Consider the following 15,179-nt stretch of genomic DNA (forward strand, 5'->3'; position numbering starts at 1 on the left):
TTACTCATTGTCTTCTGATTCGATTCCCCACATGGGCACAATGTGTGAAGCGCATGTCAGGTATCCCGGCTGTGATATTGCTGGAATGTTGCTAAGAGCAGCGTAAAACTAAACTCACTCGCTCATTTTCTTCTCTCTGTTAGGTGTTTTGGTGATGCTGGTATTTGCCATGTTTTCTGTCTTTGACATATCCAGGTTTTGTGGTGTAGTCTTGGTGTGTAGTTACAGTAGTTAGACATTCAACTTTTCATGTTTGTGTTCTAGTTTCTGCAAGGAGCACCAGCTGTCACATGGAAGGTCACCAGGTCAAAGGTCATACTCAGTCACGTGATTATGTGCACATTTTGTTATTACACAGATATTTACGTATATTTTGATTATAATGGACATTTGACCTTTGACCTGCAGTTCCTATTTTCTAGCTGCAGTTATGTAACTACAAACATCTAGTCAGTTATTTATGAATGTACACAGAGAAGAGTTTTGTCAACTCCTTGCATAGAAAAGCATTGAGAATCATGACTTTTCAGTGACTTGACATCACTGAAAACAGTTTATGCTTTTGGGAACAGCTTGTGACAAACAAATATGACAAAGAATTTCATCTGTAAATTTATTAATTTCCAAAGTGCCAGTATAGTCAAGGCGATCACTTGTTTATGTGTCTTTTCAGTGGTAGTTAAAGCAGAGAATCTGCAATGTACATAGTGAGAGGCAATACCAGTACACATGGTATTTGAAGATATTTTAAACATGGCTCAGAGAGGTTTACCCATGTTCTAAATGCTGGATCCAGCAGTTGGAAATGAAATCTTCATATTTTTACTAGGCCACCCTGACTGAAAATACACAGACTCGCTATTCTAAAAAATATTGAGTATGGAACCGTAATGGGTGTACAAGCAAGCCAACAAGTCTAGATCAAGCCAACAAGTCTAGATCATGGACAAAGAACACAAGCTATGATGCCATTTTCAGTGTTGTCATTTTAGGGGTTGTTTTGTCAGGGGACATAACTGCAGCTAGAAGCGAGTCCTAATGTAACACCATGGTGTACAGAAGTAACACACGCAAGCTTTACATATTCATGCACTTGTGTGTGAAATGCAGCGGCATCATCCATAGGGCTATACCTAGTTTTAACACCGTGATGAGGAGTGGCTGCAGGCTTACTGAGGCCCCACTCTGGTTTGTGTACATACGGTATGTTTTTACGATGTCTTTCAGAGCTTAGACAGGGAACAATCTGCCAACGTATAGATCCGGGTTTTAGAGCAGATGCGATGTTCTCTAGAAAGGGCTACCAACGTGTTCTGTAGTCAGGGTGTTCATCCTACATGTGTTGGGCCACTTGTCTGAGAGGTCCTGCATCAAACTGACTATTCTACCTCAGAGAGATAACTTGAGGCTTGTAGAATATCAAATATCACTGGGAAGAAAAATGTAGGTATCACGGTTTCATAATTTACTATGAAACCAGACATATTTTATTTTCATTCACTCTGTCATTTCAAAAGTTGGAACAGTTTCTTTTTTAAAAAATCATTTGGAAGTCAAAATCAGATGACTGCAGAATTTTGAAATTTGTTATTTTCAATGACCAAAGAAAATAATCCTAGTCATTATGGACAAACCTGCAGGTTGACAGGATTAACAGTCTTCCGTTTTGTTAAGTATAATTGATGAAAGGTGGGCCTCACTTTGATTCTCCATGTTTACATGTATCTATCAGGTGAAGACATTTGTTCCATATAAAAATGTCTTATCTGGTACAGTGTTGATGCAGGAGGTTCTCACACACCCCCCATCTTGGGTCCTGAGACCAAGTTTCATCTGTCATTGAGAATGGTGGCCTCACCCACAAGGGATCACTTTTAAAGATGTAAATTATTGATGGATATCACATGCATGCTATATAGACTGATATCACACACTGTTATTGACTGATATCTCATGCATGTAATACCAAGTGATATCCCACTGCAATATGCGGGGAGAGTGGTACGAAGAGTCTTTCATCATTACATTGCCAGCAACCATCACGCCAAGTGCCAAGTGAGTTGAGATCGTCGAGTCATGTCTTGCCAGATCACATGACCCTCGATACATTGTTCAATTGTTATCAAATCAAGCAAGTCAACTGTTACTATTTAAGAAGAGAAGATGGGGTGTTTGAAGGATGTTTTAAGTGTATGAATGGCTGTACACAACGTCAATAAAAGCTTGCATCTGTGCTCCAGCCCTGATTTCTGTCTTCTTTTCCACAGTCACCTTGACTGGCTTAGAATATCAGTCTTAGAAAACAATGGCCAGTAGTTTCAGGCTGGGATCAATGCTCAGCAGCCATTATGACTACCTAATGCCCCTTTCTTGTTTGACACTGGACTTTGGCATTGTGGTCGAGCACTTTAATCATGAGGCTGCCCCACCACCTCTTGTGCCTACACTAAGCTGAACTTTATGACACTATGAGCAGTGTAGGAAAGATGTAGAAAATCTAGCCTGTCCACAGGACTGGCTGGTCAATTTTTTTACCAGTCCTGCCAAAATCTAGCCTGTCCTCCAAATATAAATAAGACACCATTTCAAGACTTAAAACTGGTTTGTTTTATTTTAAGCTATAATTTAATATGCACACACAGAGCTTGGACTGTTAAATCTCTCCTAGTGGAATTATCTGGTTACAACATGACAGAACTAGTCTTCAGACAAGTCATCAACATCTCCATCAAGATCTGAAAAGTCAGAGTCATAGTCTGAATCTGCATCCTTGCCAGTTGCACATTCAACATTGACTAAAATAAGAGTAAATTCGCTCAGTCATAGCAGCAGACCGACCGATGAGGGTCGCGCCATTTTGGTTTGAAATTGGGGGAAACAAGAAACACGTTTTCCTATTCGTTGATTCTGTGACAACCGGCCAATCATGCACTTCCTTACTAAACTCGTTTCAAGAAGCTAAGGGAGAGAACTCTGTTCTTATAGCAAACATCTCGATTTCGTTTGCGATAATTTTATCTGTTTGATTATTCTAGTATCCTTTGGCAGTAAACATTCAAAAAGGTTATAATATAATAATGATTATGTCATTGGTTTGCTAAAACTGACCCGACATGAGGACGGACCAGATTTTTTTTTAACCCGTCCTCCACAAAATTCACCCGTCTCGGACGTTGGGACGGGCTATCTTTCCTACACTGCTATGAGGTTTGTCACAAAACTGGCCAATCAGTCACCAAGGGCACAGGTGGCCCACTGTATAGAGGAGCAGCTCATGGGTGTGCCTGAAACCAATCCTGGTTCACCCAGATTATGTACAAGTTTGTCAGCACCATGCCCCGTTTGTAGGTTTCACCAAGTGCTTCACTTCCAGCTTTCCTCCAACATTAAGCTGACACGTCTTGTTAAAACTGGAATACTGTTCAGATAAAACTCACTCTCAACATTTCGTTAATATTCAATCCAAAATGCCAACTCCTGAAACAATGACATTTTTTGCAAACATACAACAGGTAAAAGTTAGATGACTCAAGACTTTATTCAGTTTGCCATCATTCTACATTGTACTCTAACTTTCACATCAGCATATACAAAATGAAGAGCTTATAACTATTTGGAACAACATCTGTTGGAGGATGATTAATGATGTCCATCGAAAAAAATAGGTTCCAAGTCATTTCTTGTGCATACATACCAGAATACACTTTCAGAACAGTTCCCAGCTTGAGGATGGCTATGAGGAAGTGTATCATATCACACTTAAAGAGATACTTGTTTATAACACCAATGTCTAGATCATCCTGCTGAACTGATAGGGTCAATATCACTTATGTCTCATGCTTGTGTGCAAATCTTTGTTCTGCTTTAACAATAAATATCCCCAAAATATTCATGATCCATAACTTTTTTTGTTAAGTATGGAAATAACGTATTTGGTGGATATATTGTCACATCTTTTGTCTTCATTTGTTGTTATTGAAGATAGCTGACACAGTGAGATATGGAGCATAAAATACCACTGTTTGGAATTCCTCTACTTTTGTTGCATTCTTGGCACCTTAACCTCACTTTGTAACCTGACATCAACACTGACGGCAACTGGAGATTGTCATCCTCTCAGGGGAGGCAACTCTGTCATATGGCTTTCCTGTGATACTCTGGAGGAGCCACGAAAAAATCGTTCAGACTGAATAATGTTGATGAGTTCTTGTGTAGGTATCTGGAAAAGAACAAAGATTACAACTAATTTACTTTCAAATGATTCTAAAGGTTTGGTATTTTTAAAACAAACTTTGCCTGAGAGCCAAGCCATGTAACATACTAAATGTACATGTATATCCACACTGAAACACACTTCTAACCTACCCATATACAAGCTATACTGTCCGATTTCATCATCTTACTCCATAGTGGCAGATCCAGGATTGGAAGTAAGGTGATGTGTACTAGGTTATTTCATTCTAACATGAACGTGAATCATATCTGAATACACGCATGCATGTGTGGCTGCTTTAACCTGAAAAACATAATAATGTGACAGAGTTGTCAGTCAACATGTAAATTGTCTACTGTTATGCAGCCATAGTGGTCTTGTCTGCAACTCATGTATCACAAATCCACTCTGATCAAATTCAGCTCCCCTTATCACCTTCCTTCATAATAATAGCCTGTATATTTACATTAATTACATTAATTAAATCAAAGGTTAAAAGATACATTAATTTCCAGCTGTATCCTCACAATAAGCTTAAGGGACTACTTTCCTGTGTCACTTACTTGAGGAAGTCGTGGATGTGGGTGAGGAGGAGCTGCACACTCTTCTCATCCAGAGCTGTGTAAGCCAGCATCCCACCCAGCTTCACTGAAAACACATTCTAACACTGTAACACTAGAACCCATTGTAACACGAGAACCCATTGTAACATGAGAACACATTGTAACACTAGTACCCATTGTAACACGAGAACCCATTGTAACACGAGAACCCATTGTAACACTAGTACCCACTGTAACACTAGAATATATTGTAACACTAGAACATATTGTAACACTAGAACATATAACATATTGTAACACTAGAACATATTGTAACACTAGAACATATTGTAACACTAGTACCCATTTTAACACTGTAACACTAGAACACACTGTAACAGTAGAACGCATTGTAACAGTAGAACATATTGTAACACTAGAGCACAGTTCTTATACACTGCCAGGATTTATCTTGGATTTCAAACTAAGTGGCCTTGGGAGATTAAATAGGAAACACATAATTTTTGTTAAAAATTGTTACTTTCTTAAAGGTTTTTATTTTCTTAAATTCATGGGTACGTTAATATCAAATTCAATACCAAAATTTGCAATAAAGTCTTAGCAATAAAGTCTCTTTGTTTATTGTTTCTGTTGTCACCCCTTCAAATGCTACAACACTAGTTATTAATAACTGATACAGTTTGCGGTAATATAACTGGCAAAAATGTATTTCAATAGTTTGTTGTTAAATTGTTAATTAAACAAAAACACAATTATCACTTCTTCATGACATATAATATGCATTGCTGATTAAGAAAAAACAAATAAACAAAATTATAAGCGTATAATCGCAAATGAAAAGTGCAATATTTTGTACTTGGGTTTACCTCCCTCGAAACGAAGCAGCCGGGATACCGAACCCAGTCAGAGCGGGTGGGTGTGCACTCAAGTGTAACGGCTGGTTCATTAGCAGATGCCGCCTTCACGGTTCATTGTGTGTGTATAGAGATGTTGGGTTTTGTAAATACTTGCTCATTTTTTGTGTATAAGATTTTGCAATCAACAGACATGATAACATGTCATGTGTTCAAGTATCACACCTGCCTGTCTGTGTAATTACATAATGTGACAGAGACCGAACTCGGGCCATAAATCAATGCATTTTGTTTATGGTGTATAGCCTGATTGGTGTTAAGTTCAAATTGCATGTGGGCAGTGATCGCAGTTGTGTATTGAATATTGTCATTAGCAGACAGGCAGGCAGACACACAGGTGTCAATAAAACAAGACATTGAGTTTTGTCTGTGATAACGACATATCTATATCACGGTTAGAAATTGTGTCAACGCTAAATAATGACATTGCTTTTAAGTATCGAACTGAGAAAGTGACTCGGTAAGAAGACCGTGTGGTGAAATAGACAAATGAAATTATATAAACAGTTTATTTACTGTCATAACATATTAAAAGCTCGCGCTTGTGAGATATCAACAAAACATTAGGAAAATAGCTCACACCAAAGTTTTCACCGAGTATTCACCAGACAGCCCGCTTCCAAGTTGCGCGAACCTATTTCACTGCGCACATGCTATGAGCGCAGCCCAGCTGTTGAAACCCGTATTCCCCAGAAAAGTCGGGGGAAATTTAGTGAAACGTTTGAACTCCGATTTCGCGCGTTTTTTTTCATCGCGTTATTTTTCAACTTTATAACTTGAATTTGCATTTTTGATGATTTGTTTCGGTAAGTCCATACCGAAGGTATCAGAATCTGCAAAGTTGTGTTTTACGTTGCATGTGACCTTTAATTAATGATTCCCGCGTAGCGAACAACCGAAGAAGATGCACGGCACCATAGATGCTGCACATACTGGTGTCCGATTTTTCGGATATAATCTGTGGACAAGAGACAATCAGTGGTATTCAAGCAATCAACAGAATAAACTGAGAAGCTCATTAATTGCCTCAGGTTTCATAATTCAATCACGACATGGATTCATGACAAACAAATGTTCAGTTTGTATAATATACACCTAAAAGATCAACATACATGGTATGAGCAACTTCATTAGATGATTAATGTCAGTTGTGTGACTTGCATCCATTATGATTGGTTTAGTTTGTTTGTTGTTTAACGCCACACTCAACAATATTCCAGCTCAATGGCGTCAGTTTGTAAATAATCGAGTCTGGACCAGACAATCCAGCGATCAGCATGATTGGGATTCAACCTGACCATCTGATCCTGTTAGTCGTTTCTTACGAGAAGCATGAGTTACTGAAGATTAATTCTAACCCGGATCTTTATGGGCTGCATCCATTATGAGAATGTAAACAATGAGTTGATAACCAGGCTGATATGACACAATGATAATGGTGTTTACCTCTCCATATTGGGGTCTCTCAAACTTGTAGAGGAGCTGTGTGCCCAGCATAACATTGAAGTACTCCTGGATACCATGGGACATTTCAATCACAGCGTCTCTGTACAACACAGGAAACAAGTGATCTGTAAGCTCTGATTGACCAAACAGAAGCAAGTATTCCAAAGTCAGGGTAGAATACACCATCAGCAACTACATGTACAATCAATATATAGTTGAGTTCAAAAGTTACATTTGTAAGTGTTAAATTTAACGGTTTCAGCAAGGAAACAATGTTTATGATAATGTAATCATCAACCCATTAATGGCTTTAACAAATAGCACCTGTTGAAAAAACACTGGAAATTTGGATCCTGAGCAGCCAAACCAAAGTCCATTAGTGTGGGCTTAAATACCACCCTTACCAAGTAGTGCAAGTTACCTAGTTGTCAGCAAAATGACGAGCGGCTTTAACCATTAGGCTTCCCCATTTCGTCCCCTCATTTACAAGAAAAATTCAAGTGAACATGGTGAATTAATGAGTAAAAGTTGCTTTAATCAGACCTTGCAATTCAATTAGGATCGACCGTTCATAATTTATGGCTAGGGGGTGATGTAATTTTTATGGAGAAGCATGTACCATGTAAGTGACCCCCTAAAATTTATGTACAAAGTGACCCCCTGCATGTCATGTACAAAATCAATGACCCCCTCCCTTCCCATATGTTTTTAAGTGTACTTTTTTAATAATGTTGTGTACAAAATTGATGACCATCCCTAGTACATGTGTACAAAATTGATGACCCCACCTACCTCACCAGAACAAAATGGGTGACCCCCCTTAAAATCATCATCACCCCCCTAGCCATAAATAATGAACGGTCCCTTACGGGAGAGAAATACTTACTTATTCGGATTATTGGCTTTGGATGTTTTCGTCTTGACATAATCGTCGAGGATATTTTCCACAGTCTGCCTGGCCGGAAGAGTGACCAGCTGTAAACACCAGGGAAGGTCAGTGCATACCGTATTTGCTCTATTTAGTGCAGGCTCCTATAAGTATCCCCTGAACAACTTTAGGACAAATATGTAAATTTTGGGAGTATCCCCGAAATAGTGAATGGGTGAGTGAGTTGGGTTTTAGGACGCTTTTAGCAATATTCCAGCAATAACACCACGGGGAACACCAGAAAGTCCTGAATAAGACACAAAATCTTTATAACAGTCCATATTTCTAGTGTATATTACATACTTTTACAGAAAGCTGCACAGAGGGTTTATATAATTTCCAAACAAATATGATTAAACATGCTTATCTTTCATTAAGTTTCTACAAAGTTTAATCTGAGAAAAACATTTTTAACTTTTTTTAACTATGGTTTAGTAAGCACCACATCTTTTTCAATTTGCTATGCATGCGAGGCACTTGAACCTTGAACCAGCACAGCAGCCGGAAACAAATTGTGCCCCTATGAATTTCATTTTAGTTTTTACACCAAAGATGGGACACTAGAGACCCATTCAGATCAGGAATCTCCCGGGGGCTTCATATTTCCAATAACTAAGATCAACCAGGCCAAAGCCAATACAATGACAAAGTTCTATAACCAAGTCAGTGAGGAGGATTTTATACCACTTTCAGCAATATACCGCACATTGGGACACCAACGATAGGCGGAACATGTGTACCAGTGGTAATCAATAAGTAGGCTTTTTAAGCCTTACTGCTGGAAATAATATGCCAGGTATGAGGTAAATATTTACCATGAGCAGGGATGAAAATTACTGGTGTTAACTTTGAAACTTGGAATATACATCCACGTTGGGAACTGAACCTATGTCTGACCAGTAAGCTCTGTAACCACTAGTTATCCCTCAAAGTCACATGACACCCACTGGATAATTCATCATAATTCTGTCTCAGTATCTCTGCACAACAAACTGTTGCAGTAATACAACTATTACATAAATCCCCTCAAACATGGACAAGGGGAAGCTACAGATAAACTTAGACCTTACCATTTTCTGTCTAGTTATCAGGTCCCAGTCATCAACCAGCCACTGTTTCAGCTCATCTGGCACACGGATCTTTACCTCAATCTTTGATGTGAAAGACTCATCCTGGAATATTGGCCAACCATGTTCAACATGGAGATTATAAGGCACACAACATGGAGATTATAAGGCACACAACATGCAGATTATAGTGAGTGAGTGAGTGAGTTTAGTTTTCACGCCGCACTCAGCAATATTCCAGCTATATGGCGGCGGTTTGTAAATAATCGAGTCTGGACCAGATAATCCAGTGATCAACAGCATGAGCATCGATCTGCGCCAATTGGGAACCGATGACATGTGTCAACCAAGTCAGCGAGCCTGACCAACCAATCCGTTAAGTAAGCCTCTTACAACAAGCATAGTTGCCTTTTACGACAAGCATGGGTTACTGAAGACCAATTCTAACCCGGGACCTTCACGGGTACATGGAGATTATAAGGCACACAACATGGAGATAATAAGGCACACAACATGGAGATTATAAGGCACACCAGCGCTCAATGGGGGGCTTATAAGCTTACAAGGGGAGACCAATGGGTATTCTGGCTGAGAACACAGGCCCCAGAAACTGTTTGTCGTAAGAGGTAACTAAATGGACTGGGTGTCCAGGCTTGCTGAGTTGATGCATGACATTATATCCCAACTGTATGTATTGATGTTTAAAATGCCAATCACTGGATTGTTTGGTCCAGACTTAGTTATCTACATACTACCATCATAGTCAGTGAGTGAGTGAGTTTAGTTTTCACGCCCGCACTCAGCAATATTCCAGCTATATGGCGGTCTGTAAATAATCGAGTCTGGACCAGACAATCCAGTGATCAACAGCATGAGCATCGATCTGCGCAATTGGGAACCGATGACATGTGTCAGCGAGCCTGACCACCCGATCCGTTAAGTAGCCTCTTCACGACAAGCATAGTCGCCTTTTGTGGCAAGCATGGGTTGCTGAAGACCAATTCTTTCCCAGATCTTCACGGGTCACTACCATCATACACCTGAATAGTGCTGAGTGTGTTGGACCAGACAATCAAGTAATTGATATCATGAGCATCGAACCATGCTATCAGGGTACGACTACATGCCATCAACCAAGTAACCGAGCAAGACAACCGATCTACTTAGTTGCCTTTTAGATTGACGGGGACCAATATTCTACCCCGGAATCCCCATGTGTGTGTTACATCTTACAGTAGCCAGGTATCAAAAATAACTTAGAAGCTTGAGGGAGAGTAATTTCTAGGGAGTGAAGAGTTATTTCTAATGCTGCAAACATGACTTATTGAGATATCTGATTTCTTGCTGATGTTCACATGATAGACGTTTAATAAAGCAAGATGAGATTTCAAATTCTAACTTGTCTTGACATACCGATTCTACAGTGGCATCAGTTCTGGCTCTCTTTCTCTTTGGTTCTGGCGCAGGAGTCGGTACCTCTGCTTTAGGTGGTTCAGCTGTAGGTGGTGGGGGTGGCACAGGTGTGGATGTACCTGCAGAGACAAATGCAATCAGTGCACCAAAACACTGAGCAGACTACATATCAGTATTACAACAATAGCATACTCAAAGTGGCCATCTTCACACATTATGTGGATGGAAATTATTAGACATGTCCAATACACCAAAACGTCCGATGATTTACCAATAGTAACAAGTAGTATCCACACCGTAACAAGGTAATCAGGTTTATTGCAAAACCCAGTTGATACATTTTTCATGAGATGCAACCTCCCTACTGAATATTTAATACGTAGAGGTAGGGTATGAATATAGAACTACCTGATGTTTGTTCTTTCCCTTCCTTGTTGGAGCTGTTATTGACCTTCTGCTTCTGTTTTTCATTGGATGGTGTTGAAGCTCTCTCCTTTTCTTTATCTTTATCCTTGTCTTTTTCCTTTTCTTGCTTCTTGGCTGTTTCCTTCTCCATCCGTTTTGCCGCTCGCAGCTTCTTGTTAGCAGCTCTGTCAACATGATCACTATCTTAGCGAAAAGTCTCCAGCTGTTTACATGGCAGGCAAAATAACAAAATAACAGCTCAGCAATATTCCAGCTATATGACAGCGAGGTCTGCAAATAATCAAGACTAGACCAGACAATCCAGTGATCAGCAGCATGAGCACCAATCTGGAGATATGACATGCATCAACCCAATATATATCAATATGTATTTGAGTCTCTATTTGTTGTTTTTAACCCTAAACTCAGCAATGATCCACCAGTGTGACAAAATCTGCAAACAATCATATACGGACCTAACAATCCAGAGAGTGATATCATGTGCATGAGCTAAACTGGGATATAAGGACATGCATAAGTTGGAGATCAAGAGATCATGTTGGTTGCCTCTTACAAGGTTGTCTCAAACTCACAAATGTTGAAACATTTACGTACCCATGAGCTTTTGATAATTCTTTCTGTTTCTGCAAACTAGCCTCATTGAATTTGAGAACACGACTCTCAGGAACCCATTCGTCCCAGCTGAAAAGAAAACCACAGCGGTTATATTCATACCATCTGATCATAGGATTCAGACGGCAGTACTCACTTGGGCTGTAACAAGCGATGTTCTATAACATAGACATCGTAAATTCTTTATTGATGGCTTGTGTTTAGGATAAAGCTGTCTTTTATACGTGAGTGATATGTTTTAGGATTGTTCAAGTGATAATCAAGACAAGAACGGATGTTCTTAAGTGAGTGAAAACCCATAACACGTGGATTCTAATGACAGTGATATGTATACGTGTCTTGCTAATCTTTACAATCCCTAAAGTGTCAAGCTGTGTAGACAGCATGAAGCATGCATAAAGCAGATAAATTGAGTGCGTTTTAGCTTTACGCCGCTTTTAGCAATATTCCAGCAATATCACGGCGGGGACACCAGAAATGGGCTTCACACATTGTGTCCATGTGGAGAATCTAACCCAGGTCTTTGGCATGACGGGCGAATGTTTTAACCCCTAGGCTACCCCTCCACCCCAAAGCAGATAAACAATGACATCAGACAGAATATCACACAACTGTCAGCTGTAATATTTTCACATAGTACTGGTATGTACATCTTGCATTCCTTATTAGTAATTTGGAATGATAAACCTTGATGATGCAGGGGTGGAAATAACTTTAAAATTGCTAGTGTACTCCGGTACAGTGGCACATGTAAAATCACTTGCCCTGATAATTTTTTCACTGTACCGGCCGTTTTCTTGTTGATTTTTTAAATAAACAACATAATTAATATTGGAAAGTCAACTGGACACCAGTACAGTGTGATATACAAATTTGCTTGCCCAACAGAACAAAACACTGGACTCGGTCGTCGGGCAGTGGGTTATTTCCACCCCTGTGATGGCATGACATGGCCAGGCAAACCAGATTTATTTAGATGTAAAGGTAAGCTATATCTACTTGATAATCAATGCAGTATCAACTACCATACAAAATATTTTTTGTTTGCAATATGTCTTGAAGCTTTGGCATACAATCCACTACCAGTACTCACTTTTTGTTCCATCCATTGTAATGAATGAAATAGCGGGTGATCTTCTCCTTCACCTCATACTTGACACACTGGAAGAATACAAAGCATGCAGTAAACTGTCACTTGAACACAGCACACACAAAGACTGTAAGATACTTAAACAGTTTTACTAGTTTCAGCCAAACACATGATTTCTTGACATCTCCAGGAACTGTGAAATATTTTTCTTGCTTGAAGCTTAATCATATATTGGCAAAATCTTCTTACTGAAAATTTATGAAAAATACTTCCGTAAGAGGTTAAACAACACTCATGTTTCTTAAATGACTATAATTAATCTGCCACGGCATAGTGTGAAATTCAATAAAGAATAAACAGACAAAAAGAACAGAGGTTCTTGAGAGAGTAAGTTGTTTGAGGAACTACTTCTTGAGACTTGTGAAAGAGTTACCTTCCTTCCCATACTAACCTATGTTTTTTATTACAGAAACTTTACAGACAACCCTTATTTATCTAAATTTTATTTCAATGACACCAAGTAAAGAATAACATGGCCTTTATGTAAATCAAACATGCTTCTATGTCAGTAGGGGATGCCAGTCAAATCAGAACAGGTGATTTTGTCGTAACATCACATCTCTCAGAAAATGTGGGTATTTGTAGTTTACTGACGCACTCAGGAATATTCTAGATTTGTAATGTAAATCATATTCAAGATTTGAATCTCTATCTGACAAAGCAGTGATTGACATAACCATTGACAGATATCATCTACACATGCATTAGCTGTTGCTTGTCACCCCCATCTTGCACCTTCTGTTTTGGTTGTCATCAAGAGCTAATATTCAAGTTGTCATACAAACCTTAGCTTCATACAGGAGAGGTCCATGGAAGCACAACACCTTTTCTCCTTTTAAAAATAGGAAAGCAATATGTTAACAATGTAAAAGAAAAAACTTGATGCAACAGTTCATGCACATCCCTAATAGTTCAACTATACTATTCACACTTTGCTAAGGATCAAATCATGGATTCAACAGAAAACTATGATGTGGGGTCAAATTTGGTTGAAATATCTAATGCCTATTGTAAGCATGGATCCTAAGTTTCAGTATGTCATTTCATCTTGTGAATCCATACCTGCTATTGACAGGTGTTGTGTACTTTTCAATGACTCGTTCCATGATTCATGGTTGATTGGTGCCATGAAAACCATTTTGATGGTTACTCATGTATCAAGTGCATAAGGTTAGATTAAAGTGACTGTTTGCCTAAAGAGGGTTACCATATTATTATTTTTCCAGTTTTAAATGGATACAATTTCAAATTATGAATCTACATTTAAGTAAAGTTGTGAATTTTTGTGATCCTTAGCAAAGTGTGAGTAGTATAGTTATCATGAAGGCACACACAGTGATGACAACCACCTGATATCCAAACCTCATGTTCATCAAGTCAATACTATTTCCATGTTCTATTTGGAAAATGAAAACAGTTCAGGCATCTTAAACACAGATAACGTCCCATGAAATGACTTGTGTTGATAAATAGCTTGCAGGTCTGAAGTAAAAGTTTACAGCCCAGACTTTAAGGGTTTTTTTGTTTGTGAAATAGTGAAAACCACACATATTGTATATTTTCTTTGAAAGGCATTTTAGAAGTTGGATAGATGAAGGAAAACCAAGTTCTATGGATAGTCAACTTCTTTATTGCAATGGGTGCGACGTTTCACTATTAGCAATCCAATGTATATCAACCTTGTCAATTGAATATACACACTATGCAGCTATGTATATTTTCTCCATGGTACAACTCTATGTATCACTTGCTTTATAATGGTGTTAGTACCTACACCGAAACGTTGCACCCATTGCAATAAAGAAGTTGACTATCCATAGAACTTGGTTTTCCTTCATAATCATATTGTATATTGTCAAGACAAAATATCGAGGAATGTATACAACAACCTAAAGTACTGTCGGAAATGCTAGAAAAATCCTTTTTAGCCTTAATATCTTTATAAAGGTGATAAATATACTATGTTGTCAATATATCAACTCGCCTATTGTCTACCTAATTTTTATTGCAATCGATTTAACATTCCGATGCATTTAAAGGGCAGTTTACAGGAGAGAATTTGGTACCAAAACAGCAACTTAAGATTTTTTTCAGAGTTCAACAACAGAAATCTGAAATAGTCTTTACATTTATGCTAATAATACAGGTGGTGTAAAAATATGAATTAACGTTTTTCCTAAACAAATAAATGTTGAATGTTTGTTTTACTTTACTTAATTATCGTTTTCTTTATTGAAGAAATATTAATATAAATGTTAAGTCTTGATAAATAAGTTTCCGTCATGCATGCACATCTTTATCACAAGCGTCCACTATGGCCAACGATTTGCATTCCATTGTTGCAAAGGTTTATAGTTTTTTCTGCTTAAAAGACAGAGGTAAACCTTTCATTAGTTTAGAAAGGGTTAATTACAGACCGTGTAGAGCTGTTGGCATGTCTTACCAAC

At 38.5% G+C, this 15,179-nt stretch overlaps 1 protein-coding gene across 1 annotated transcript; it reads right to left on the bottom strand.

Moving 5' to 3' along the window:
- Nucleotides 1–3,522: 3,522 nt before the first annotated feature.
- On the bottom strand, nucleotides 3,523–13,618 carry LOC124284619 (mortality factor 4-like protein 1). Its single transcript, XM_046720725.1, has 11 exons — nucleotides 13,518–13,618; nucleotides 12,676–12,743; nucleotides 11,565–11,651; nucleotides 10,953–11,134; nucleotides 10,545–10,663; nucleotides 9,135–9,236; nucleotides 8,023–8,111; nucleotides 7,137–7,236; nucleotides 6,581–6,648; nucleotides 4,777–4,863; nucleotides 3,523–4,219 (listed from the first exon to the last, which is right to left on the bottom strand). The coding sequence occupies exons 4-11, from the start codon at nucleotides 11,098–11,100 to the stop codon at nucleotides 4,135–4,137; spliced, it is 798 nt and encodes a 265-aa protein (XP_046576681.1). The 5' UTR covers nucleotides 11,101–11,134; nucleotides 11,565–11,651; nucleotides 12,676–12,743; nucleotides 13,518–13,618; the 3' UTR covers nucleotides 3,523–4,134.
- Nucleotides 13,619–15,179: the final 1,561 nt, after the last annotated feature.

Source organism: Haliotis rubra, unplaced genomic scaffold, assembly GCF_003918875.1.
Source record: "Haliotis rubra isolate DU_JTF1 unplaced genomic scaffold, ASM391887v1 Scf34, whole genome shotgun sequence".
Lineage (NCBI taxonomy): Eukaryota > Metazoa > Mollusca > Gastropoda > Lepetellida > Haliotidae > Haliotis > Haliotis rubra.